General features: G+C 40.4%; 2 protein-coding genes across 3 annotated transcripts in view; both read left to right on the top strand.

Moving 5' to 3' along the window:
- Positions 1-891: 891 nt before the first annotated feature.
- chrna7a (cholinergic receptor, nicotinic, alpha 7a (neuronal)) lies at positions 892-19,772 on the top strand. The gene is made up of 10 exons (XM_031848649.1): positions 892-1,016; positions 5,149-5,288; positions 5,727-5,771; positions 7,584-7,693; positions 10,692-10,771; positions 13,301-13,468; positions 13,566-13,760; positions 17,321-17,407; positions 17,718-17,827; positions 18,547-19,772. The coding sequence occupies exons 1-10, from the start codon at positions 962-964 to the stop codon at positions 19,087-19,089; spliced, it is 1,533 nt and encodes a 510-aa protein (XP_031704509.1). The 5' UTR covers positions 892-961; the 3' UTR covers positions 19,090-19,772.
- A 1,812-nt stretch (positions 19,773-21,584) lies between these two features.
- Positions 21,585-27,301, top strand: part of trip4 (thyroid hormone receptor interactor 4) — a 75,457-nt gene continuing 69,740 nt past the window's right edge. For both annotated transcript variants that reach the window (XM_031848226.1, XM_031848225.1), the window contains exons 1-11: positions 21,585-21,789; positions 22,190-22,371; positions 22,555-22,685; positions 22,868-23,086; positions 23,215-23,293; positions 23,385-23,490; positions 23,636-23,851; positions 23,941-24,070; positions 24,188-24,372; positions 24,555-24,679; positions 24,849-24,940. In XM_031848226.1, coding sequence (XP_031704086.1) covers positions 21,710-21,789; positions 22,190-22,371; positions 22,555-22,685; positions 22,868-23,086; positions 23,215-23,293; positions 23,385-23,490; positions 23,636-23,851; positions 23,941-24,070; positions 24,188-24,372; positions 24,555-24,679; positions 24,849-24,940 — 1,545 coding nt within the window. In that variant the 5' untranslated portion in view covers positions 21,585-21,709. The remainder of the gene's footprint in view (positions 21,790-22,189; positions 22,372-22,554; positions 22,686-22,867; positions 23,087-23,214; positions 23,294-23,384; positions 23,491-23,635; positions 23,852-23,940; positions 24,071-24,187; positions 24,373-24,554; positions 24,680-24,848; positions 24,941-27,301) is intronic.

The following is a 27,301-nucleotide window of genomic DNA, read 5'->3' as shown; positions in this document are numbered from 1 at the left end:
ATCTTTGATGCTTTATTGCGTCATAAAATGAATATTTCACATTATTACCCCAGAGTACTGTAGACATACTACTGCATGTCCCCAGAAGTCTTAATAGATATCACAATTTACACCAAACATAGACAAATTGAGACCTGTTTTTGATGTATTCTTTTTATTTAGTTTTTTATTTTTATGCTCTTTATATTCTGGGATTGGTTGTGGGTCTCTTATCAGGCCGTACGGTGATACTGGTGCTGTAGGGGTGGATGTTGCATGGATTTCCAACCTATGCAACACCCAAACACCCAGGGGGAATAGCTCCTTGCATAGTTTATTGTTGATATAGATTGTTTTTTTGTTTTTTTTCAGAACTTTGGTCAAAAATGAGATCCAAGAGTTTGAACCACATAACAGTCTGAGCTGCTAAATTCAAAATACAGTTGTAATTCTGGTCAGTGACCAGCAGATGTCACCTTGTTTTGCAAAAAAGTTCCTTGATTGTGGCTCAGTGTGGTACTGTACAACTTTTTCAGCCTCCCCGTGCATCACCTTTCAAACTATTTGAACTCTTTTTGAAAAGTATAGGGACAACGATGCAGTGGGCAAGCAGATAGATGGGTGCTTTAGTTCGTGACTGCTAGATAAAGCATGCCTTTGTACCAACAGTAGTCATATGTGGTGATGAAATCGACATTTCTGAACGTTTTTAAACACAGGCTGGTCTATTTAGTATATATAGGCCGACTGTCATCCTCTATCAATAGTCGCATTGGCAATCAGTGAGACAACTAGCCTACTGTTGAGTGTTGATGCTACAACAAATCTGATGGCTGTCCTATCTGAGAGCTATTCATAAGTAGGAGGAGTTATTTGGTGCACACACACACACACACACACACACACGCATACAATATCATCAGCCCCGCATCCCGTCAGGTTCAGATGAAACTCTCCGCTCGCGCTCCTCGCTCGGCTCAACATGGACTCACTGAATGTTCTGCTCTTTCTCGCAGTCACCGCCTTCACGGTGAAAGGTAGGCTGTCAGCGCGCGCTTTAAGTGCTTTAATTAACTCATAAACCCTGGAGAATCTTTAATAGGACGCGCGTTTGGGTGTTTACGTTTCATGTGTGTAATTCACCTGCTCCGCACTGGATTGATTTGCAAGCCTATAGCTCATGGGATTACATCACCTACCTGTTGTGCCAAACACCGAGTTTTGGTAACATTAACGTTATTTAATGCTATTTTTAATCAATAGTAGGCTACATAATTACCTCATGTGATATGTGAATATGAACTACTAGAAAGTATAATGTTGTGGGGGAGTTGTTTACTATATTCGCAACCTTTTCAGTGCTGCCCTGCCATTATGAATTAAAGCAAAATCGACATTCAGAGTAAACCACCCATCGTTTTCAGCAATGCACAACGCTGAATGTGGGCTAACTGTATGAAAGTGAATGACAAGACTTGCGTTTCCATTTCATGTAACGATGCAGCGATTGGCTTTGTGCTTGTGTGTGGTTGCATTTGGTGGCAAGATGTGTTTTCTCTCACTTTAAAGCTCTTCATGTAGGTACAGTAGGCATATTTTGTACAGTAGCAACTGACAAACAATCTCCCATCTGCACCCTGCAATGATGTCAATGCACTTTACATCTCAGACATTTGTGATATGGAGTCATAGCGCTGTGTGTATACGGGTGGGCGATATAACCTAAAATCTATATCACGCTATTTTTTTTGGGGGGGGGGGGGGTGTTTGCGGTGTCTGAGTAATTCAAAAAGGGGTGCTCCGCTGAAAAGATGATTCTACCAATGTTCACTCTCTTTGCAATGTAAGGCAACATAACTTATGAAATAAAAAAATATTCTAAAAAGACGGATGAGTTTATTGGCTTATGGTAGACACACATGTGTTTTGGGTGGAGGAGGCTGTCCCATTATGTAAACATACTGTGATTCATTCAGAGTGTTGTATTGCAACCTGGATCTCAGCTATAAAGAATATTCAGGGCAAAAAAGTAGTTGTTTTTTTTACATATTTACTGTTGTTTCACCTCTTTTTACCAAAATGGGAATTACATTAAATGACACTTAAACTAATTTACATCTTTGAAGAAAGCTAAAGCTGAAGAAAGAGTTTGTAAATACGCAGTGCAGACGCTGTTTGAGCGGTAAGGAACAAAACACGTGGCGGTCACCTGTAGGTAACCATAAACAGTATAAACTGTGTGGGAGTGACACAGTTCATTGGGTGTTGTATCTCCCTTGTCCTTGTGTGTGTGTGCGCTAAAACCAAAACCTGTGATTATCACTGTAAAGACGGTGCAAAATCCACATTGTGGCCGCACATGAAACCGGCACACTGCCCAACGCTGAACTTCTTGCAGCTTCTAATGGTGCTATGTGAGGTTTCTCATGATAAGCTTCAAGGGAGACTTGCAAGCTGTTTTTGTCAATAGAAATGTGGGAAATAACGTGGTATTATTGTTTTCCTACACTGAGGCAAACAATTAAAAGTGATTGTGATGATGATTTGATTTCTTGACAAAAACTGTCCTTGAAACTTTCATGCCAATAAACCCCCTATGAATTTGAATTTAAGAGAGACGGAGAGAGATCGACACAAACAGACCGAGAGACTGCTCGAAAACACAGGAACTGTCACACTAAGTTCATCATTCAAAGACCTTCACTGTATTGGTTAGCTCAACAAAAGTTTCTTTATTAGCACTTGAGTGACAGTGTTCTTGTTGTGGCTTTTGTACAGCTGCCCGTGCTCCGACTCAAAGGACACACATCACAAGTCGCCCCATGCAAATTTGGATTTAAAACAAAAATCTAAGTTACCCTATAAGTGGTAATTAGTTCAAGAAACCTTCGAGACATGCTGTGTCTCATCAATTTTCCTCAGATCTGCTCTGAATTTTGAATATTTTGATTGAGGCAGTTCATTTAATGGTAATCACCGACTCAGACTCTTCAGTCTGCACTTTACAGGCACCAGTAGATTAAGGCTTCCCCTAAAGTGAAGTATAAAGAGGTAGATGGAGATAAGTGGTGTTAGCGTGTGCTCATACATGCACGTCTAAATGTCTGAGCACATGTCTTGGGTACTTAAAGCCCTTGTCCATCTCTCTGACATTATCAAGGCTGTTTAAATTGATTATGAGGCAGAAATGCTTTGCTTCTGGTTTTCTTTGATGGCTCCCAGCTCACTTTCAGCAACATATTAGCAACATAACAGCGATGCTTGTTTTGTGGTCTGACAGCCAGTAATGTACCAGGATGTTTTTCAGAAAAAGCGTAACACAATGACACACATTCATTTTCGTCTTGCTGATCTTCATGGTGAAATTTGATTATGGTGAGATTTGTAGGGTGGCAGATCTCCAGGGGACTGATCCACGGACAAAGAGAAGCTTTCAGCAAATATTTCTGTCTTTTGCGTGAAAGAACTGGATGCAACAGAGAGCAGAGGAATGGGGAGATGCCGACAGACAACCAGATCTCTGCCAAATCATCGGGATAATGAGCTTCTCATGTTGTTTAGGATCATTGGGCCACTGTGGCCATTAGTGAAGTGAATAAATGTTGCCAAAAATGCTCCATAGCTCAAGTGGGGAATACGAGAGTGTGTTAAAATGAGGAGCAGGTCTGATTCGACAGTGAGGTGAACCCAGTCCAGGTATTGTATTTGGATCGTGTTTCACCACCCTGGACTTAGTTAGAATATTCCACTCTCACTTTGATTTAACAAAAAAAAAAAGACCTCACCAAACATTAATTGAAATGCTAAATTATTCTAGAGTGAGCGGTTTCTTGAGTCACCTGGTGTACGGGGGAGCTGGAGTGGTGGCTGCAGGATGAAGCAAGATTACAAATGGAAAGAGGTTTGATAATGAGCCAGGAGTTCAGGAAGGTACTGAATGATGTGAGAGTGTGGGGATTGTAGCTTTGGGTCAGTCTCATCCTTGAACTTAAATTGGCTTTAAATGATTTGAAGGTTAATCTAGTGTTGGGGCTTTGTTATTGGGCAATATCAGTCAGTTTATCACTTTCGTCCAAAATGGAATATCTCAACAACTATTGAAAAGATTACCCCGCAATTTTGTACAGACATTCATGTTCCTGAGAGGATAAAGTCTACTGACTTTGGTTGTCCCCTGACTTTTCCTCTAGTGCCACCACGAGATTTAAATTGTGCTCCAGAGTGTAATACATCTACTATTGGATGGATTGCAGCGCGTCGTATTTGGCGGCATCTAGCCGTGAGCTTGCAGATTGCAACCAACTGAAACTTCCCCTGTTGGCCAAGCGCGTAGGAGAACTACGGGAGCTGGTGTGAAAACATGAATGCCCCTCTCTAGAGCCAGTGTTTGGTTAGACTGTTCTGGGCTACTGTAGTAACGTGGCTGCCAGCTCCGTGAAGAGGACCTGTCAACATGGACTGTATAGAAGAAGTGGACGTAGCAACCGTGACGTCACCTATTGAGGCCTTAAGTTCAGCATTTTGGCTGTCGCCATCTTGCTTTTTGCAACCAGAAGTGACATGAGAGGGTGGAACTGAGTACAACTGAATGCTGAATAAGACATTTTAATCCGACCAAAATGTTACAAATATCTTTCATGAGGCCCCTGCTGGCTATCAGAAATAATGCAACTTTATGGCACTTTGGCTTTGGACCTGCAGGTTGCCGCTTGATTGTCCCTCTGAGTATGTTAGCCTGCCGTTGTTAACATTTAACATCAGACGCGTTCAAACAAGCATTAAACCCGTTCAGTACTGTGGTATAAATGCTATGTTAGATACACAAAGATTAGTCGATCACAAAAGGTTCAGTACTGTGACGCCCCTCTCTTTGGATTTTCTATTGGTCAAATTCACTTTTTGTCTCTTTTTTCCAAACAAATGCTTTTGCTCTTGCTTGAAAAAGAGAAAGAGAAACTGAGCTGAAAGCAGTCTCAGAGAGTCATTTAGTTCAGCTTAAAGTAGAAAAAAGGGTTGTTTGTGCTGCAGGATGGCTGTTTATATCGGAGTTTGCCAATGTAATTGAAAATGAATTGTCAATAGATGTGACTAACAGTGTCTGTCTTGCTCACATTTTGTCTGAAGGGATTATGAAAGTATTTCCTGTCTGGGTTTCTCTGTCTTCTGTAGTTTCTCTTCAAGGGCCAGAGCAGAGCAGACTGTACAAGGACCTGATGGCTGGCTACAACCCGCTGGTGAGACCAGTCTCCAACGACTCTCAGAGTCTCACTGTTAAATTCGGCCTTACCCTCATGCAGATCATGGATGTGGTACGTATCTAATGACTGTCCTCACATTACTGAGCATTTATGTGCACAAGGCGGTGTTATGATAACTCAATATAAAGATTGTGACTGTCTTGTCACTTCACAGCCAAAATCAATTCCAATATGTGTAAAGTCAAAACTAGCTGTTATTTTCTGAATAAATTAGGGTTCCAGTTATATTTAATCCATAGTGATACATTTCTGGATAATTAACATCTGGGTTTGGACGTCTTTGAGTCTTAATTTCAAAGTGTAATAGCCGAGCAGCCACTGCTTCACAGTCAGTTATTTTTCTATTACCACAGCCATGAGAGGTTCAGCTACTGTGGACGTTTATGCATTTTTTAAAATTCCCTTTATAAAACTTAAACTGAGAAAATACCTGTACAAAATGACCTGAATGATAATGTTACTAAATATCACTTCATCATTTTATAACAGGATGAGAAGAACCAGGTTTTGACAACCAACATCTGGCTACAGCTGGTAAGACCTTTCCCTGTACAATGTATGTAAAGTCACAGAAAAGCTAAACTTCACGACCATTTCCCCGTCTTTCAGGGGTTTTGTGTAGGACTTATTCTTGGCTGCAACTTATGTGCCTTAAAAAGTGAGGCACAAAATCCCAACAAAAATCCACAAATTTGTTGTTTTTCACACTTCCATTCATGTAAGATTTAACAAACAAGATATAGCATGCTATTAAGTGAGCTTAAGAGGGGCTTGTAGGTTGATTTTAATTGTCAAACTGTACCTTAAACTTAAGCCTCTATCCTGGTATTCTGTTTGTGTATCTAATCACAATAAATGTGTAGTTCTTATGTTTCTACTCAAACCTAGTTTTTCCCCTTTCACCTTCCACATGGGCAGTACGCCCCTTCCTCCTCCATGCAGTGAGATGAAGTGTTTGAACTTGCATGTTTTATCGCAGCCTGTCCATTGTGTGACACGAGCTCCCTGCTGCTGCACCATCAGCAAGCTGTATCGAGGCGCTTTGGTCTGTTTTAAATCACCTTGAGGAATCACAGCAGCATCCTCACTCAGTCTCTCACTCCACACCCTGCACAATCGACTTCGGCTCTGGAACGCAAGATAGCGCAGACAGCATTCACAGTATCTGTCTGTTAGCGCCGATCCAGCATATGTGTTGGCTTAGTCTACTTGTTCGAACTCTGGGAAAGAAAGTTTAAATGTGCTAAAGATGTTTATCTCTGAAAGTCACTTTGAGACTGTAAGATTACACACACACACTCAGTCTGTTATTATACATATACAGGATGGTGTTGGAGTGAACAAATAATAAACACACTGACAATTGTAGCATTTAGAGCATAATGCCATAGCTAAGTGGCTTCCGTTTCGTTTTTAAACATGTTTGTGCTTTGTCGAGGACAGCTGAGTGATAGTTTGGTTTTTTGGGGTTTATTCTGAATTTACCATGTGAGCTACAGGTGATCTCCCCTCCCTCCATGTGTTTGACTCAGCCTTCATTACTGACTGACCTTTATATTTCTTCATGCTGACCAAAGCCATTATTTGAATACCATGATTAACTAGAACATGTATTATAGATCTGAGTGCACAAATTCTTATAAAATTTCATCAACATGTAAAAAATCAAGATATGATGTGTTAGCCAGATCAACCAGCTGTCCCAGTTTGCTGGAAATCACCTCAAGTAATCATGTGTACACATCTGCTGTGGGCCGGGATGCTATATTACAAATTATGGCGAAGGTTTGACCCCCCCCCCCCCCCCCCTACTCTAGTAAGTTACATAACAAAGGCACTTATTTTACATAACAAACATACTTATTTTAACCCCTATATACTCAGGCCCACATGTTTATTCGCAAGTTTATTATGTGTTCTGTCAATGTACAATGTTCATTATTTAGAGCCCTCTGCACACCTACAGTATGTAGCTCATCTCTGATGTAACATGAAAAGTAGTACATGGAGGCTCATAGTGGCTCACAATGATGCAACGAGGTTGTTGCTTCAGTCTCCTAGATGTTGCAGTGCCAGTCAGCTGTTTGTGTTCTCTGGTGTCCCTACATGTAAGACATCGTAAGTACAAATTTATGTGTTCCTTGGATGAGTCAGCGAACTTCATCAGAGAGGCTTTAACCCTGCAGCCCTAAAAAAAGCTTTTATCTCGTATGTCCTATTTCTCTTTTATTGCTATGGATCCTCTTGTGAATCTAAAATAGGCTCGCCAAACTTACAGGTTTAAAGGATATATTAAAGTTGTTTATGTAAAATATGAAAAATACATCATATTTCTGCATCCCACAGTTCTGGGATGACTCTTACCTCCGGTGGGATCCATCAGCGTATCCAGGTGTGAGCAATGTGAGATTCCCTGACCATCTCATTTGGAAGCCAGACATTCTGCTGTATAACAGGTATTGTAAGGACAGATCCGCTGGTGCTGCACTGTAATTGGATATGCATGGTGTCAGACTCAGCATGCATGCATTGTCCTCTGCACAATATAATGGGGGGGGGGGGGATGTCAGAGGGATGATGCATTTTTGGATTTTGTTTTCCTGAGTTGAAAACGAGATTGTGACAATGACACTGACTGTGATACATTAGACACGGCAGAAAATATTTTTCTGAAACACACAGTAATTCTTTATTTTGGCTCTGTGTTGAAAATATGTAAAAAATATATATAAAAAATGAATTGGGCCTCGTGCAAGAACCACATCACTACGAACAGATTCATTCATCAACGAGTGGTGTAAGAGAAATTGTGGCTTGAAATGTGACTTTTGGCCTCTAACGTCATGTCTTTTTTTGGTCCCCTAATTCTATCACCACTGACACCGCTAAATTAGTTTTCATCTGCTGATTTCTGACATCACGACTTGAAGCTCTGTGGTGTGAAAATCTATTCTATTTGCTCTTAGTTCACATGTTTTGTGACTGAAACTCCACAAATGGAGCAGAACAGGAAGTCTTAGATTCAGCAAATGATCAATTACTACTCGTGAGCAGGTGGTATTCATCAAGTTGAAACAAGCAATGAATGAGTGTGTGCTGTTTAGAGGTTTTGCTAAATCTGATGGAACACTTGTACGATCAAACCTCAAGGTACAAAGTATAAAGAAATGAAAAGGTTCTTGCATGAGACTACTTTCATATATTTAAAGGTCGAACTTCATTTTTGGTAAAGACGAGCTTTCATATTATTTGTTCAACCAACATACAAGTTGCAGCAGACATCTATTAGCCTCATTTAATGTTTAAACCCATTGTTTTCCTTTTAAAGAGGAGAGGCCAACTGCTTTATTTAACACCCGAGTGGAAAATTGCCTTGAGCAAACAGAACATAAAAGCCACTGGAATGAAATAAATAACTTCAGGTGGCAACAAGTCAGAATATGCTGAAATATTTAGGCTCCTGCTCTTGTTTCATGAGGTCTGCAAAGCAACAGACCCCATGTTGTCACAGGACTTATTCAGAACATCCTGCAGAGAGAGACCACACAAGCAGAAAATGAAAGATAAATAAATGCCGCTGTTGCACAAAACAAACCTAAACCTCATTCCTTTTGGAACAAAATAACTTTGTGTTTACATCTGGTACAAGTATGATCAATGTGCAGGAAGGGAATATACTTATTAACATTTTTAGGTTGATCACAACTGCACTGTGGGTAAGCTGGTTACACTTCAAGGTTAGTGTTGCTCTGCAGTTTAATAAATATATTCACTGCAGTCTAGACGAGAGCGTTGTAGTAATAAATCATTAATTAAAATGAATAAACTTGTATAGAAAAGATGGGAGAAAGAGCATTTTATCATATGTCCCTAATGGAAAATGCTGTACAGATCATCATTAATCAGCCTTTGAAAGAATTATCTGAACAAATCACATCAGAGGCACTCTACTCTCCCATCGACTAATGATGGGGAAAAGCATTGTACTTCATTTGTCATTGGCCCTCTGAGGAAAGCCTTGATTGAGACTCTTTCAATGAGACTGCTGGAAGTTAATTCCCCCCCCCCCCTTCAACTTCAGTTCAACCATGACTCAACCTCTGGGGAGTTCATTTAGAGGGAGTGAATTGTGGGTAGCAGAGGAGAATGAGGGTAACTTCTGAATAACCATCTCCAAGGGAATTGGTACACTGCGTGTGCTGTGTACCTGCTTTCTCTAACTCATTATAGTCCAGGTGATAAAATGATGTTCACTTGGAAGATTTTAAGAAACTGAGCAATCACAGAAACGCCATTACACATAACCAAATTTTTCTATTTTGCATCAAATCTCCTGTACCAAACATGATAACACCCCTATGTTTTGATGCTCATGGGTTACAATGATACCGTATACAACATCACAAACTGTTCAGGTGAATAGGTAATGGTGAATTCAGTCACTTTGTGAGAAGGAAATCACGTTATCTGAGAACCAAGGCTTGACTTTATAATATCATGTCTGTTGCATGCAAGTTCTGTAGAGTTTTAGGAGCTTAATCCTTTCGTTTATTAACCTTAACAAACAAACTGCTGCTGTTGCAGCTGTTAACCCCCGTGAAATAACTTGTGTACCGATCAGAATTTGATCAATTCAGTCCGATAACACTTGGAAATCGTAGAAGAACTTTTCAGAGCATAGAATACTGATTATTTTTTCAAAACTTTGAAACCTAATTATATAGACTTGGTGATGTCTTCTCGGTTTGGAGGGAGAGACAGAGGAGAATTGTGAAGCCCTCCACAAAGGAAATGACCTCGTCATGAATGCCTTTGACAGAGCCATGAAACAGGAAAACCCATTTAGTATTTGGACCTCAATCTCTGCTTATACTTTTTCTCTGGGCAACTTAACAGATGAGCCTTGTTTCCCAAGAGTAGTCCAACATGAAGGAGGGGTGACGGAGGGCAGGCCTGATTTTTAGTGTTTCATGGCTCTGTCAAAGGCTCCAAAAAGCATTGCAGAGGAGGTCATTCCCATCGTGGACCCCTTTGCAATTCTCCTTTACGATCGCTCCAGCGGCCAACTCGACATCAATCAAGCTTGGGTGGTTCACATAGAAAGCAAGAGCAGCATACCAAGGAGGCAGGGCACCATATGTGGGGGGCCGGGGGGGGGGGGAGTTAGGACACTTCTAATGACCTGTGACTGACAAGGGCTCATAAAAATAATATTACATTAGTTGGTTATTTTTTTCAAGAGAAAATTATTACCTTATAATCATTAATATGATATTGTTTTATCAGTTTCACTCGCTGTTTCTGGTTCCCCCAAATGTATGTCGTATCCTTATTATTAATTCTTGCAAAGGCTGTATCGCTGTATGAATTTGTTGACATGTTCTCCACTGAAGCTGTACTTTGGTTACAGATGACTCTGCAGTAAATACTGATGTAGCTCCATGTTGTCCACAGTGCTGATGAAAGATTTGATGCTACGTTCCACACCAACATTTTGGTCAATTCCTCTGGCTCCTGTTCCTACATACCTCCAGGTAAGAGTCAGAATCTCAGTCAGACCAAAATAATAGACGTTAAATTATTGCTCCCTTCCTCTGCTGGGTTTTTATTTTTTTTATTTTTTACACATAAAAATATGTCAAGATAGTCACAGATGCTACTTCTTTTGGGAAACACCTGATGTTCATAGCTAAACTGAGAATAGCAGCAATGTAATGCTTTCTATATTTTATCAGATGAAAGACGTGCTACTTTTTACACAAACCACGTACCTAACCTGATATTCTACCTGCAGAGTCGGAGAGAGAATACACAAAGGAAGTAAATGTGTGAAAATTATTTATAATGTGATAAAAAAATTAATGATACAGCACACAGTTATAGTTTTAAAAAAAGTGGGAAGAAATACAAAACTTTTACCCAGTTACATAAATCAAAATAAATAGGAATGCAGGGGGAAAACTACGATGAGATATCATTATTTTATTATAGCTTAATTATAATTATAATATCATAAAACCACAATAAATAGCTGACAGTCTATTCATAGTCATGTAAAAAAATGTTATTTAATTAATTTGCTCAAAAAAGGTTGACGTTCGTGCCAGAGGCTCAATTATCAAACAAACACAATCCTGATTTTATACAATTTATACTCAGCAGAATCCTGCTATTGTGCTGTATAAACATGATAAACATTATGCTGTATGTTCTGTTGGTGATTTCCACGAAGGATTAGTGAGAAAAAGCATCGGCTGCTGTGTTTTCATGGATGAGAGCTTTGAATAAGCTCCCTAAAGCTATCAGCATATTAGTCTTGGCTTAAATTCATCTAAAATGCTGGTTAGCTATGTCAAAAAGTTGATCTATTAACACTTAAATTCAAGTTGGTTTTTGCTAAGGAAAAGAGTTTAACATTTTACGGACTATATGTTTTCTCTTTCTTGCTGAGAGTTGCATGATTAGACTATCATGTCTTAGCTTAGCTTAGCATAAAAACTGAAAACAGGTGAAACAACTAGCCTAGCTCTATCCAAAGGTATAAAAATACAACTGATAGCCCCTCTAAAGGTCACCAAACATATTGCATCTAATTTAATTAATCTGTGCAAATTGTACAAACAACAACTTGGGGTTGTATTGGGGGCTACATGGCAGAATATTTCTTGACTAGGAGCTCCACTTCAAACAAACAAGACAATGTTAATTAGTTAGCTCTAGATGTGCTGGTAGGTGAATTTTGTTACCTTTTGCACGTAGCCAGACTCGCTGTTTCCCCCTCGTTTCTAGTCTTTATGGTATGCTAAGCTAAGCAAACCGACTTTTTCAAATTTTCTTATCCCAGTAATGTCAAACGCTCAAACACATGCATGAACAGCAACACATTGTAAATTGCACAGCTGGTGATCACCCTGGCAGGCTCTTCTACCCCCCCCCCCCCCCTTTTTTTTTCTTTTCTCCTACCACGAAAAGCGCTGGCCTGCCTTTCCTCAGCATCTTAATCAATATGTGCATAAATGGCTCCATCATTGAATTTCTTCTGGATTGATTGCCTCTCTCACAAGCAAATTGCCTCTCAACTTTGTTCCAAATGAACCCTCATTGAATGCCATATTGGCCCAGAATACTCAGTCACCGCTTGAGCTCAACACAACTGCGTTAAATGAGTAAAACTGTACGCAGATGTGACCTCGACCACCGTTCAGAATCATTTCCTGATAACTTGTCTTTGTCACTGAGGTTCATTGCAGTAAATGGCATTCATTCTTCATATTTTCTGCTCCCCATCTCTGTTCATTCCCTGCTGAGGTTTATCATCTTCATGGCACCAAGAGAGAGGCGAGAGACCTTGTTTACTGCGGATGTCTCATATCTTTCTTCAATGTGGATGGAAATTAGCTTGGTGTCCATCCTCTCCTGAAGAATTACCGGCCACTTTCTTCTCATTATCATATTGGATATTGGAGTAAAACCTCTCTTGCTGCCCCTCTAGCTGTTAGCTGTCATTTCTTTCTTCAATTTCCCTCTGCTTCCTATATTCCAGAGTAGTTTAAATTTTATCAGAGCTCTGAATAATACTCCATCCCTTTCTGTCTCTCTCTCTCTCTCTCTCTTCAGTAGCCATCTTCAGGTGAAGTATGATAGATCTCAAAGCAAGTCTTTCTTCAATGCTATGTGGTTCCTTTTGGGCCAAATTATGTTGCAGTATGTCGACTGAACATGTGACAAAACATCTGTCTGTCTATTCGACTTTGGACTGTACTTCCCTTGTGACAGAACTATTTTTGACTGATCTGATCTGTCTATGTTTGATTGCTCACCTGACAAAACATTTGTCTGTGTCAATTCAACTTTAGACTGGACCTCTGTCATCTTGTTTCACTCCCTGTCGTCATGATGCGTCGTCCTCACTGTCGACGAGTTGAATAGACGTAGTTAAAATGTTGGATATCTGTTTTGTCACATCTTCAGCTGGTATAGTCAGTGTACATGTGACATCATTTTGGCACAAATGGAACCCCATGCAATCCGTCTTGGACGTAACATGTTTCTCGCCACAACAGGGATCTTCAAGAGCACCTGCCAAATCGATGTGCGCTGGTTCCCCTTTGATGTCCAGAGGTGTGAGCTGAAGTTTGGCTCCTGGACATACGGGGGCTGGTCTCTGGACTTGAAGATGTTGGAGGCTGACATCACAGGCTACATCGCCAACGGAGAGTGGGACCTTGTCGGTGAGAGGATTCATATTCAAAATTCAAAATGATGATTTCTCCGTCACTTTTCACTCCATTTCTGCCAGGGTAGACCGTGTTTTGTTTCGTCTCACAGAGGTCGTAGGACGGAGAAACGAGCGTTCCTACGAGTGCTGCGAGGAGCCGTACCCTGACATTACCTTCACCTTGGTGATGAGGAGGCGGACCCTTTTCTACGGCCTCAACCTGCTCATCCCGTGTGTCCTGATCTCCACTCTGGCGCTGCTCGTCTTCCTTCTGCCTGCTGACTCTGGAGAAAAGATCTCACTGGGTTTGAAACACACACATTGCTGAAATACTGGACATTGAAAGGGGCAGTTACACACTGGCCATTTCGGGGGAATCTATTTGCAGAAATTAAATATAACATTCATAACCATGATTTCATTAGTGTATAATAACCTGAAATTAAGACTCATTGTTGTTTTTTTTAGCTTAGAATGACCCTTATTTGCATATTTGAGACTGGCTCCTCTTCATAGAGTCCGCCATGTTGCACTGCCATGTTTCCACAGCAGCCCAGAAAGGACAAGCCAAACTCTGGCTATAGCGAGAGCCTTTCACATTTTTATGTCACTTGAATGCCATCATACACGCTTGTGAAACTGCAGTAACGTGAGAAGCAGAGTGGAAAACCATTGGGCTCTGCCAGATGCTGTTCCAGTGCTCCTGAAGTGGTGTTATTATGGTGAGGAGGGCTTTTTAGGGAGGCGAACAACGTTACCAATGTTTTGTACTTGGCGCACGGCTCACGTTACCTCACTCTTGGAAAGAGAGAAGGGAGCGGAGGGGTATTCAGTTGGTTACAATCTGCAACATCACCACAAGACGCCACCTAATCCTACACACTGTCCATTTAGAATTTGTATTTAATAGCCTTTTCATTGATTATTGTTTTTTATGCACATTGACCTTATAATGCAATCCAATGCAACTGTCCTATATTAAATACAAACTTTGTGACACTTGCTGTCAAGGGGTTGATTCAACTTGGTGGTAAATTTCACCGTCCTTTTTTTGTCTCATTGGATTGCATTATATTTCAAGGTTTGTCTCAATTATTTTTCCCTCTCTATATGAAGTAGGGAAACAAATATTAAATATCTCCATCAACGTTTGGATAAAGGATTCAGAGGAACCATGGCACATACCTCCAACAAGGGTCCGCTGAATTTGTTATTTTCATTTGATCTGCAGTTGGATCTGGATCTGCATCTAAAATACACACAGTGATAGACATCCCTGAATACATGCCAACACATTTGTTATTGAAGTACATGCACTCATAGTCTGTACTGTATTTTTTAAGATGCATTCGTTTCTAATCATTGCAAGCCAAAGTAAAGATGATTTCTTTCTGGTCCCTTTGCTGCAGCTGCGAGGGATCAATGTTTTTCGTCAAATTTTCATCAATAAAAAACGTATAGGTCACACACACACACACACACACACACACACAATACTATGGCTGCTATTGCATTGGTAACACCATGTGGAGGTGTTCAGCTTACTTGATATATTCGTCCAGCTCTGCTCTGAACACAGAGTTGATTAGATTCTGACACAACATAAGAGTTGATACGTTGCCACATAACTGCTGCTTTGCTTCCGGTCATGTTACTGGAGAGTGTTTTTTAGGTCAAAGAATGCAGCTGAAAACTAAGAGATAATAGTTAAATCAAATATTTTATAGCCCAAGTGGTTTCGACACGGAGCCAACCTTTCTATTAATCCCTAACCTAGCCCATTTGTCTGCCGGGTAATCAGTCATTCTGTGAAAAACAATGTTTTTTCATTAATCCACTTCCTCTGTGGACTTGTGGAGTAATCTGATAATCAGCACTGAGTGACTCACTTAACTGTCAGTGGACCGAGAAATTGTTTAATCTTATCTCAATTGTCACAGTTGACTTGAATGTTTGAGCCCATTTCATGCATAAATTACTCGGGCTTGGTGGAGACAGTATCTGTGGGTTGGTGTGTGTGTGTGTGTGTGTGTGTGTGTATGTGGGAGTGGTGGGGTTGATTTATGCAGTTTGTGCCTACTTCAAATCATTAGAGTCCTGTGTCACAGCTGGATTCCTTCATTAACCAAACAGTGCTTTAGAGCCAGATGTGTGTGCATTCCTTCTGAAGTTTTGATAGCTCACAGACAGATAGAGGAAATAAGAATTGCTCATGCGAAGTAAAATAAGCTGTTGTGTAGATTTGAATGCTCCTAAAATGTGTTTGACAGGGTTTTTTTATACTGTAGTCCACAGCACAAACAGGCATATGTCATGAGTTATATTCCCTTGGTAAAGTGTGTGTGTGTGTGTGTGTGTGTGTGTGTGTGTGTGCTGGCTCATGTGCTCACAGATCTACTGTATATGAAGTCAGTATATCAACCCCAGCCACGCCGTGACATTATTATTTGAGAATGGTGAACATTCATTTAGAAGTGTGTTTTCATGGCAGCATTTATTCCCAGATTTAATTTAAATAAAATCGGGCAGTCGTGAGCATTACGTTTGTAAATCTTTACTCTCAAAGTCCCCTCATTTTTGCATCTGCATTTTCATATCGGTGTTGTGAAGGGTTGTTTATATTAGAAGGTTCATCAGCAATGCTGTGTTCATTGTATTCATTCGTTTAAAGAGTTGGTTCATCTAAATCACAAAGCAAAAACATATTTTCCCATGTGGTATCGAGCTATGTTTATAGTAAAGATTTTATTTTCAGTGGTTTGGACAATTTCACCTTTGCAACATCTGCCTGCATCACTGTACAATGCAGGTGAATGGAATTAAGTTTGTGTTGCTCAAAGCATTTCAAAGTAACATAAAAAAATCCTGACCAGCAACATTCACTTCTTTTGATAATAGTCCCTAATTATCCAGATTTTGATTATCCAGAATAACTGGATGGAAGTTACGTTCATTAAAACTCAAATGGAAGCAAATGTTCCTGGCAAAAATATTTTCACGTGTTCTTCATTCATAAACACATGAGAGAACATTTTTTTAGCTCAGACTGACAAAATGGATCACCAGATTTTTCGTACTGAAATGTCATTCTCTTTAGAATACAGGATATTTATTCCACTCATAGTCATTTGAAATGATTCACATGGTATTCCTTGTTCCACAGATATAAGAATACATATAAGAAAATGTAGAGGCAGCTTTTAAGTGTTTTTCAGTGGCGCCAAATGTATATCAGCATGCCTGCAGTTAATGAAAATGTGACTCTTAATCCTGCTGAGAAGTTCAGTCTTTTAGTACGACAGCCAAAGAGCCAGTGGCTTAGCGATGTCAGCTCATTAGTGAAAACTCTGCTCACAGGTATTTCAAAGATACCTTCGTGTCTTTCTGCGGTTGTACCTTCTCAGGTGATGGAGTCAGTGACTGTGACACATTATAAGCTTCAACAGTTCACACACAAATCTAATTTTTGGGGAATTCTCCTTCACAGTTGACAACAGTACAATACCGCACTGTTGAAGATTAGCATACAATTTGAAACAAAGCGAAATTATAGCATAAGAATATAAGGCAGCACAAATGCATTGGGATGGGGTGGAGGACTTTACGCAAACTAGGAACAAAATGTTCAACAGAAAAGATAAAACAATGAGTATTTATAATAAAACTCAGCGAAATAGCGCACTTACTATTTTGCATATTATTTCAAAATAATTTTTAAGGATGGAAAAAGTGTGTTTGATTGCATTTATAACAACCAACTTGTGCAGAGAATCTTGGGGCCCAGCCAACAGTGTAATTTCAATACTTTTCACTCCACTTAACAGTTTTGTTTTGAGGTGCTAATGAGATTTGGTGTCCTCCCCAGGCATTACAGTCCTGCTCTCCCTGACTGTCTTCATGCTGCTGGTTGCAGAGATTATGCCCGCCACATCGGACTCGGTGCCTTTAATAGGTAAGCGCCAGGCTACAGTTAAAAGCAGTCGCTATGGGTGTCAACTACCATCAGTGTAAAGACACCAGTGAAAATTTGTGTGGTCGTTTTTCATTATGGGTTCTCTCACATCACAGTGTAATTAAGTTTCAGCATAGAGATATATATAGAGATCTGAGTCACTATATTTGAAGCAGTGAAATGAAAAAGTAGCATTTTGCATTTCTATGAGACACATAAAGTGAGAAACATTTTACTTTATCCTCAGGTTTTCTCCTCGTAATAATACCTGCATCTGTTTTATTGTTTCCACTCTTACTGTCTCCTCCAGCTCAGTACTTTGCCACCACCATGGTCATTGTTGGTCTCTCAGTAATTGCTACAGTTCTGGTCTTACAATATCACCACCATGACCCCGATGGAGGCAAGATGCCGAAGTGGGTGAGTGTCGTTTCATATTACATCATTATTTGTGACTAATCCCATTAACACCACTTTAGCCATTTCCGTCTAACCACACGTCAAAACTGGGGAGTATAATGATAAACTGTCATTATGCTGCTTTTTTATTTTTTATTAGGTTACAGTCCATTTTGCTTCACTTCCGGCGGTTCATTAAGAATAAGTTGCATTTCCTTGTGTTGTCAAATGGGTATCTTTAACCGGCAGAAATGTACTGAGAGGTCCTCAAGTGTTAAAAAAGTTAGTTACAAATATCCACCAGGAGAACTCAGAGTCTGGCTAATGTGTTTCTATAAATATTTCTGGCACAATGAGGTCTCCTGATATGATATTAAAATGAAAAGGTTTAGAGTCAAAGAATGATATAACACAGAGCAGCGGTTACCTGCTAAATACCTTCTGTAGTGAAAAGGTTATACCTTTTTTGACTTTTTTGACTGTTGACCAAAGATGTGAAGGTGTTTATCGCAAGACCAATCAGAAAGTGGTATTTTCTGGGGCTACAATATAATCAGCTTTTCATTATGATTTGGGAAAAGGGAAATATTGAGCTGATTTGGGTTCATTGAAAGCACAATTAGTCATAAAGGATGACGTATGAAGATAGACTGCATATTCTCTGGTGGATGTAACCTCTGTTCATTGATTTTAAGAGCCTTATTCATTTCTTCCATATTCTTTACTGTTTGGCCCCAAAGACCCGTGTGATCCTGCTGAACTGGTGCGCCTGGTTCCTGCGCATGAAGCGCCCAGGTGAGGAGCGTTTGCACTCGGCCTGTCACAACAAGGCCCCGCGGAACAGCATGACCAGCATGGAGCTCAGTGCCGGCGCCTCAGCCCCCCAATCCACCAACGGCAACATGCTTTATGTCGGCATCCGGGGCCTGGAGAGCATCCAGTACTCCACGAACGCCACCTCGCCTGACTCCGGGGTCCTCTGTGCAAGGCTGGCTGGGCGAGCAGGCGAGGATGAGATGCTCCTCAAAGCAGCTCAGGGCTCCTCAGCGGGCGGCGTGGAACCAGAGCTGGCCAAGATCCTGGAGGAGGTGCGCTTTATTGCCAAGCGCTTCCGTGACCAAGACGTGGACAAGTCGGTGTGCAACGAGTGGAAATTTGCTGCGTCTGTTATCGACAGGCTTTGTCTCATGGCTTTCTCACTCTTCACTATCCTCTGCACCATTGGGATCCTCATGTCAGCACCCAACTTTGTAGAGGCCATTTCCAAAGACTTTTCCACTTAGGACTTTATCTGGAAACAAAAATAAAAGCCTTTACCAATTTCTCCTACCACAGAGTAACCATTTGTAAAAGTCATGTGGCGGTAATTTGGATATAGTTAAGGCTGCTATACGGGAATTGTATATCACCAGATATTTAATCATACAAAGTCAAATTGAGGACTTCAGGCAAATTGTATGTAAGGCATAAATACATTAATTTATGCCTTACATGATGTTGGTGAAAATGACCAGTCTTTGCTTTTTATATTAAACAGCCTAGCGGCATATTAAAGGAAAACATCAGCATTTTATCCTCTTGTACTGTTCTAAAATGACTAACAAACACTGATACTTCAAAGCATTGCTTAAGTTGTGTCATTTGCTAATCTACAGTGGATGCAAATGTGGGTTGTTATGTGATGTTGATTGTGTATTATTGTTCATTACAATGCAATGAAAATTAACAATATTTTCACTAAGATCTACTCCTTATACAAACCATTACAGCTACAGTATCTTGTATTAAAATGTGTTTGTTGCATCACGTGGATACTCATTTATCCATCTATGTGATGTTGTAAGTTGCCTTTCTGTAAATACTAATTATATTGTCAAACGCATAACCATGTTTGTCTTAGTTATTGCTTCTTGCTTGTTTTAATGTAACATTTTATGAAAATTAAAGAATTACTGAGGTCAAAATAGTCTGCTTTTCATGTCAGATCATTCAAATGTATGATGTTTTGTTGCTCGAGTGCCTTGGTGGCCCAGTGGTTACAGAGCAGGCAATACAACCTCGACGTCTGGGGTTTGATTACAGCTATGAGACCTTTGCTGCATGTCACACTCCTCTCTCACTCCCTCTTTTCCACACTGTCCTCTGTCAAATATAGGATGCTAGAAGAAAGCCAAAGAAATCAACTTAAAAAATATATATATATATGTATAATATAATATAAATACACTGCTGCTCCATCTACATTTTCTTATTTGGACTATAACCTTGACTATTGTACTGTAAAATTGAAACAGACAACAGAGACGGACTGATTTGACAGGCTGTTTGACATCCAGCCAGATAAAGACAGAAACTACTCACACAATATACAAAAGTACTCCAATGCAGATCCTGTATTAGTATGTGGAGGATGATGAGTCATCAAATTGCCTACATCTAATTGAATGAAAATTTGCACTGAGCAAGAAAGTTTTTCCAACCAGTTACAGAAAATAGCCTTGAGACAAGAAATCCATATTGAAATGAATTAGAACGCATATCACTTTCCCCATTGTATAAATAAATGTTTGCTGTCTTTAAAGTAGAGGGAATCGTATAATTGACACAAGAACATTTGCTGCTTTTTATTTCTTGACTGTGTGTGTGTGTGTGTGTGTGTGTGTGTGTGTACTTTGTGTGTATACAGATACACACAAAGTACAAAATTATTTGCAACAAAATACACTTAAAGTACCACAAGTAAAAATACTCATTATGCAGAATGGCCCGTTGCCGAATAATTAATATTGAATTATTGAATTATAATTATTGATACATTAATGTGTGCATGACTTTAATGTTGCAGGTGGTAAATGTGGAGCTAATTTGAATTACTTTACAGACTGCTGGATAGCTTAACCCATAGTTATATTTCATAATACAGTATATTGAAGGGAGAGGGATCCCTCCTCTGTTGCTCTCCCTAAGGTTTCTTCCTATTTTCTCCCCGTTAAAGGGGTTTTTCGGGGGAGTTTTTCCTGTTCCGATGTGAGGGTCCCGGGACAAGAGGATGTCAAATGTGTACATATTGTAAAGCCCTCTGAGGCAAATTTGTAATTTGTGATTTTGGGCTATACAAAAATAAATTGAATTGAATTGAATTGAATATTAGTTGATTTATATTTTGTATTAACATAATGTGTATAATATTCTGAAGCTGCAAAGTAAGTAAAGCGGCTAAATACATGTAGTCAAGTAAAAAGTACAATATTTACCTCCAAAATGTAGTGGAGTAGAAGTATAAAGTGTCTGAAAATGTAAATACTCAAGAAAGGTGGAAGTCGAGCAAAGATGTTTTTACCATAGACTAAATATATATAAGAAGGTTTTCACAATACATTTTAACTTCCTGTTTATAAAATACCATCTGATTACAGAGGAAGTCATTTGGTACTCAAAATATAGCAAATAACGTTATTGTAAAGTCCTGTCTGAATGCACCTGTATTTCACTATATTACAAAACTGACACCTAGTGAGTGAATTTAACAAGTACACCCAAATATTCAGCTTTACTGATAAAACAAATGTATAGAGTTTCAAGACTGACTGAACTGGAGATAGAAATGTTCATTTTTGATTGTTTGTTTGATGTGAAGCGCAGACTTTCGTCAAAGATGTTCTGTAGTTATTTCTTAACAGTCTCATTAATGGTTCTCGTACTAACGGTTGTGGGTGGAACCTTACGTGACAACACGCGTTTTCTTCCGGACTGGATTCTCTGCTGCCACGCAGTTACTTCCATCGTGTGTGCATTTGTTATGTCGCCGACTAGAAACACATTCATTCCGTTTTGCTTTGACACGCTAACTGCTCACGTTTGGTTTTGAGCTTTTGAGTGTCAAGTCTTTTTTCGTCGGTAAACATGTCCGAGGCTCTGCTGCAGTGGTGTGTGGACCAGTTACACCACAAGTTCGGATTGGATGCCTGCGAAGACATCGTCCAGTAAGTCACGTTAACGCTAGTTAGCCCAAAAAAAATGAAATGTCTGACGTCAGGTGAAGTGCTGACAGCCAACAAGCTAACATGATACTTTGTATCTCTGCCGTTTGATGTCACGTGAAGGATCAGACTAAGTTTGTAATGACGTATAAGGTTAGGACACTGGAATTGTTAAGTAAGGTTAAAAAACACAAACAAAAAAAATATTATAAATAATCTCCTCATCCATAAATCTATAACTACCCATAAGTATTACATAAGCAGACCATTAAACATTGCTGGAAGCCACACAGATATCAACAAGCGGTGTGTAGAAATTATTTAGGTCTTTTATGTTTTCTACATCCACTTTGACAAAAAGTGTTATTGAATTAAATGGTCATTTTGCCATCCTGCTGTCTAGATACATTCTGTCCATCGAAAATGCAGATGGGATCGAGGAGTATGTGGGAGACCTCCTGCAGGGCACAGATGGGAGGAAAGGACAGTTCATCGATGAATTCCTCAGCAGGTGGAAGAAGACTCAAAGACAGGCCACGGATACCTCGAGTCCTTTCTCTCTCAAGGAAACTTTTTCATCACCAGGTAGGCTGTCTGATGTCTGCCATTGAATGCATTTTGACTTAAACTGTACATAAAGATACCTCCCAGCCTTTAACAACCTGCCATAAAACTACAATGCAAGGTACTAAACATTGTAAAGTTGTAATGATTAAATGTCTTCTGAGTGGAAATGTAATTACAGAGATATTTGCGCTCCTTTCCTAGAGTCACAAGACATGACCAAAGACAGCCAGAAGAAGTCAAAACGCAAGGGTCGTAACAAACTGGAGGTGCTGAATGTAAACCCAACAGAGCCGGAGCCAGAGGCAGTCAAAACCCCCATTGATCAGATGAGGGTGAGTAAACACTAAACTTTTGTTCTGCTGTCACTTACTTCATGAAGGTAATTCTCATGGTTTGAGTACAACAAAGACAAAACAAATTAGGTTTATTTGTAAATGATCCATTTTATTTCTTACCTCTATCTATTTATTTCTTCTATTTGTGTTTCGTCTCTTCCCTTTTTCTGCTTTGTCAGGCCCAAGAAAACAGCAGTTCTTCTTCAACAAAGAAGAAAAGTAAGTTTGTTAATCTCTATGCTAAAGAGGGACAAGACAAGCTGACTATCTTACTCCCAGGTCGACATGCCTGTGACTGCCTTGCCCAAAAGCACAAGCTTATAAACAACTGCATCAGCTGTGGTCGCATCGTATGTCAGCAAGAAGGTTCAGGACCTTGCCTCTTCTGTGGAAGCCTGGTACGCAAGAGTTTCTAGTCCTTAGATTACTTTTTTTTTCAATCTACTTGTTGTGCTGACAATCATTATTTTCTAAATCTAGTATTCTTTCCTCACTGATTTTTTTTTTTTTTTTTTTTCTGATTCAGGTCTGCACAGGAGAGGAGCAGGAGATCCTGCAACGAGACTCCAACAAAAGCCAGAAACTACGAAAGAAGCTGATGGGAGGTGAGAGCCAAAACTAGTCCGAATTATAAAACACTCAAATCTATAATGACGTGGATCGAAGGTGTGAATATGTTTGTTTTTTTGGTGACAGACCCTGCAGAAAGAGATTATCTCCCACGCCAAGAGGCCAAGATGAAGGCTGGCTTGGAGAAGGCTGTGCAGCACAAAGAAAAACTGCTGGAATATGACAAGAATAGGTATCATAAAACACACAGGCACGCTAAGAGCTTCACAAGTATGGATAGGTTTACTGCTGTGTGTGCTATTTCTATACTGCAGAAGGTAAGCGGGACACTTTGTGGTAACACTTGCCTATTTCTTCACCGTCCCCTTGAACTCCAGTGTCAGGAGAACGCAGGTTCTGGATGATGAGTCGGATTACTTTGCCACTGAATCCAATCAGTGGTTGTCACCCAATGAGCGGGAAAAGCTGAGGAAACAGGAAGAGGAGCTGAGAGAACTTCGCTATGCCTCTCGCAAGGACAGGAAGATCACATTGGACTTCGCTGGCAGACAAGTGCTTGACGAGGGAAACAACCTCAACGAGTACTACAACAAGTAAGATACTCTGACTCTACTTGAATCAGCGCTGCAAGGGCAGTGTTGTCTAGTCATGCTTAACGCCATTTGAAATGCTCGCTATTTAGGTTGGATGAGACCCTCATGGCTATGAACAGCGACTCTACATCCAAATCGCCAGTGTATTCTAAAAGACAAGGCGGAAGACAGACCCTCGGAGAGCTGGTCAACCCCAACATAATGCAGTCCGCACCAGAGGTAGGTCATTTAAACTGGGAGTAACAATGGTGTCACACTGCGGTACTTCTACACTTCTGTATTTCTACATTTGTATCATCATAAAGCTAAAATGGGTTGAATGAATGCACTCCCCAGTGGGTGGATGTTGGAGGCAGCAAGAGAAACACGAAGCAGGGAAAGAGCTCGGCAGAGGACAAGGGAGGAGAGGAACGGCACAAGTTGCGTCTCCAAGACAAAGACTTGCAGGAGATGTCTGACGGGGGCTGGTGCCTCAGCATGCACCAACCGTGGGCCACGCTGCTGATCAAAGGCATCAAGAGGTAAGGAGCTAACAACATCCCAAGTGAGCTTTGAAGATAAACCAAATTGCAGTATTAACCTAAAAATCTCAGGAGTCAGGCCAATGTAAGCAGAGGTAACATTGTGGTGTGTGTGTGTGTGTGTGTGTGTGTGTGTGTGTGTGTGTGTGTGTGTGTGTGTGTGTGTGTGTGTGTGTGTGTAGGGTTGAGGGGCGAACTTGGTACACATCCCATCGGGGTCGTCTTTGGATTGCTGCTGCAGCCAAGACGCCCACTCCTCAGGAGATTGCTGAGGTGGAGGCCATGTACCGCCAAGTGTACAAGAAAGGTACGCAACCTGCACACAGCAATTTAGGATAATAAGACTGTGCATACTGGAGGTGATATGCTTCTAGAAGCCTTGCATGCAGCACTTTGATTGAAGTCATGTTGGAAACCACTGCGACAAAGTCTGCCTTCGCCGTGTAAGTGGATCTTTGCTCTTGTTTTTCGTGCAGAGCCCAGGTTTCCTAAAGACTACCCCACCGGCTGCCTGTTGGGCTGCGTCAACGTGACCGACTGCCTGTCTCAGGAGCAGTTCAGAGAGCAGGTCAGTGAAAGATTACATCATACCATAACTATGAGTTTAATACCAGTACTAGAGTTCATTTAGAATTCGTACTACCACAACTTGGTATTGAATTGCCGAACAAATCGGAGATGTGGGTGATTCAGGTGTGAAACTAGGCTATGTGTCATCATAAGGGGAAGTGATGGACAGACTTGAATAATAATGTGAAATGATGCCTCACCGCCGCTGTGATGCTTTGCAAAGATACTTTTGTTTCATTTGATTTGAAGGATTTTATTTTCTTGAGTTCAGTGTCAGTGTTTGGTTGATTTGAGATCCAAGTAAACGCAGTTGCAAAAAAATGTTATTTGCTTTTGGCTGATTTGGAAGACTGGTTGACAGTGTTGCTGTTCTTGATGTTGTTTTCTGTAGTTGACCTCTCTGAATTCCCATCGTCCTCCTTTTGGCTTTTCTAGCCCCTCTGCCCTTGAAGGATATGCTAAATACCTAATTTGGTTTCATCATGTAACAGCAAGGGCATTCTAACACACAGGTGAACACACACAGACCTCTTGGGTAGTGCATTGGGATTTTATAGACATCCAGAGGCTTATTCCATCCAAGACGATACCGTACGAGACAAAAAGCATTAAGTCAAACAATGTTGTCCTCAGACAAGAACACTCATGAGTAAATTAACTGTAAATGAATGATATTTAACTGACAGTTTTATGTGTTCGAGGGATAACCATAACTTTTCCTACACCATTTCCCTTGTATATCTTGGAAACTTGACTGAGAAATGCTGTATTTGACTGAGTCAACTAAGCATTCTGTGTAAAGGTTGCTGCAATATCAACTCTTACCAGCAGAGGTCAGACTGCACCTTTTTACCAGACTCTCTGCCAGTTTACAGTATTCCTCACTAGAGGCAGTATGCACCATAGGAACAATCACTAAAGCACAGATACAAGTACTCATTGTACCAGTTAGCTCCCACCAGAATGGTTTATATACAGACATTACATCGGCTTCCGCAGCATACATAGCAAAAGGGCGTATTTTATCTTGTAGTATTTTGTGATTACACTCACAATATTGTCTAGCTGCAGGAGACATGAGCAAAGAACGCCCTCGGATTACCACTGAAACAACAGAGTGCACTGCTTCTTTCAATACTATTCATTTAATGTCTTCCATCAACACTTGTAGTGACGAGGACTCTGGTTTGGCTCTGAATATGTGATGCGCAAAGCATGGAGGCGCTCCGTTGGCAGTATTGCCAATGCGGCCTTTTTGGACTCATAAACTGTTAACTTGCATTTTTACACCCATATTGATTTAATTAATTGCCGTTTTACCAAGTATAAACTGGAAAAATGCACCCCACTCCCCATTAAGTTGTCATGTGTATACAGAGTCGCTCCCCCATTTGCCATCAATGGAATACATTTAACCTAATTACATTCCCATCCTCTTCTTGCCTGTTTTGCCTCTGGCTTGGGCAGAGACTGTCTGAGGTCCACTGGTCTCTTTCTCTTTTTTTCTCCAGTATAGTGCAGTGCATGATATGTTCGAGTAATCGTTCCAGTTCCAATAATAACAGTTTGTCGATCGCCAGAAAATGAATAGCCATCAATTATGATAACTAATGATGTAAATAATTCTTTAGCAAAATGAACAAAATCTCTGATCAGTGACACACCCTTATTTCACACAGCGTCAGTCAGTTCTCATTATTTTGACAGTGTGCATAAACGTGCCTTATTTGTCCTATCACACAGAAACATACACACATACATATGAGATACAATAAAACTGTATAAACAGGGAAATATGTAAAACACCACACGTTGAACAAACATATTCTAACCCTGCAATGCTACAAGCCCTCATACACACGAACACATACACATGAATGCATTCATGAGATTATGAGATACTGAAACACATCACATTTGGAAATCGCAGTCTTATGTAGACTTATGTATTATTTTTTTGTTGTATTAGCCATTGAAACAGCAATGATCCCCTTTCAGGATGTACTTGCGTGTCCGTGCGTCCCTGCACACATGTTGTAACACATGTTGTAACATATGTGTCTTCCTACATAAAGACGGATGTCTTATTTGTCAGTGTTTGGGTAAAATCAGCTTTTCAAATGTGTACTGCTACATGGTTTGCATTCTGACTGCCGGGACCTGTAAATCTAAGGGCTTTCCCCTTTTGTACTCTGTCCTCATTCTCTCCTCCACCACTCATTCCACCCAGGGCTGTAAAATCATGTTTGCAGGCAGTGTGACTGCCCTTTCATCCTGTGAAAGGGTGTGTGTGTCTGTGTGTCTCTGGTCTCTGTGTGTGTGTGTGTGTGTGTGTGTGTGTGTGTGTGTGTGTGTGTGT

Source organism: Anarrhichthys ocellatus, unplaced genomic scaffold (genome assembly GCF_004355925.1).
Source record: "Anarrhichthys ocellatus isolate YVR2014 unplaced genomic scaffold, GSC_Weel_1.0 scaffold8, whole genome shotgun sequence".
Lineage (NCBI taxonomy): Eukaryota > Metazoa > Chordata > Actinopteri > Perciformes > Anarhichadidae > Anarrhichthys > Anarrhichthys ocellatus.
This window is presented reverse-complemented; position numbering and strand designations above follow the sequence as displayed.

Bases quoted from the DNA above. Each gene is read 5' to 3' on its own strand.
- chrna7a (XM_031848649.1), top strand. From the start codon at position 962: ATGGACTCACTGAATGTTCTGCTCTTTCTCGCAGTCACCGCCTTCACG. The intron at 5,289-5,726 runs GTACGTATCTAA...ATTTTATAACAG, and splicing joins TCATGCAGATCATGGATGTG to GATGAGAAGAACCAGGTTTT. The intron at 10,772-13,300 runs GTAAGAGTCAGA...TCGCCACAACAG, and splicing joins CTGTTCCTACATACCTCCAG to GGATCTTCAAGAGCACCTGC.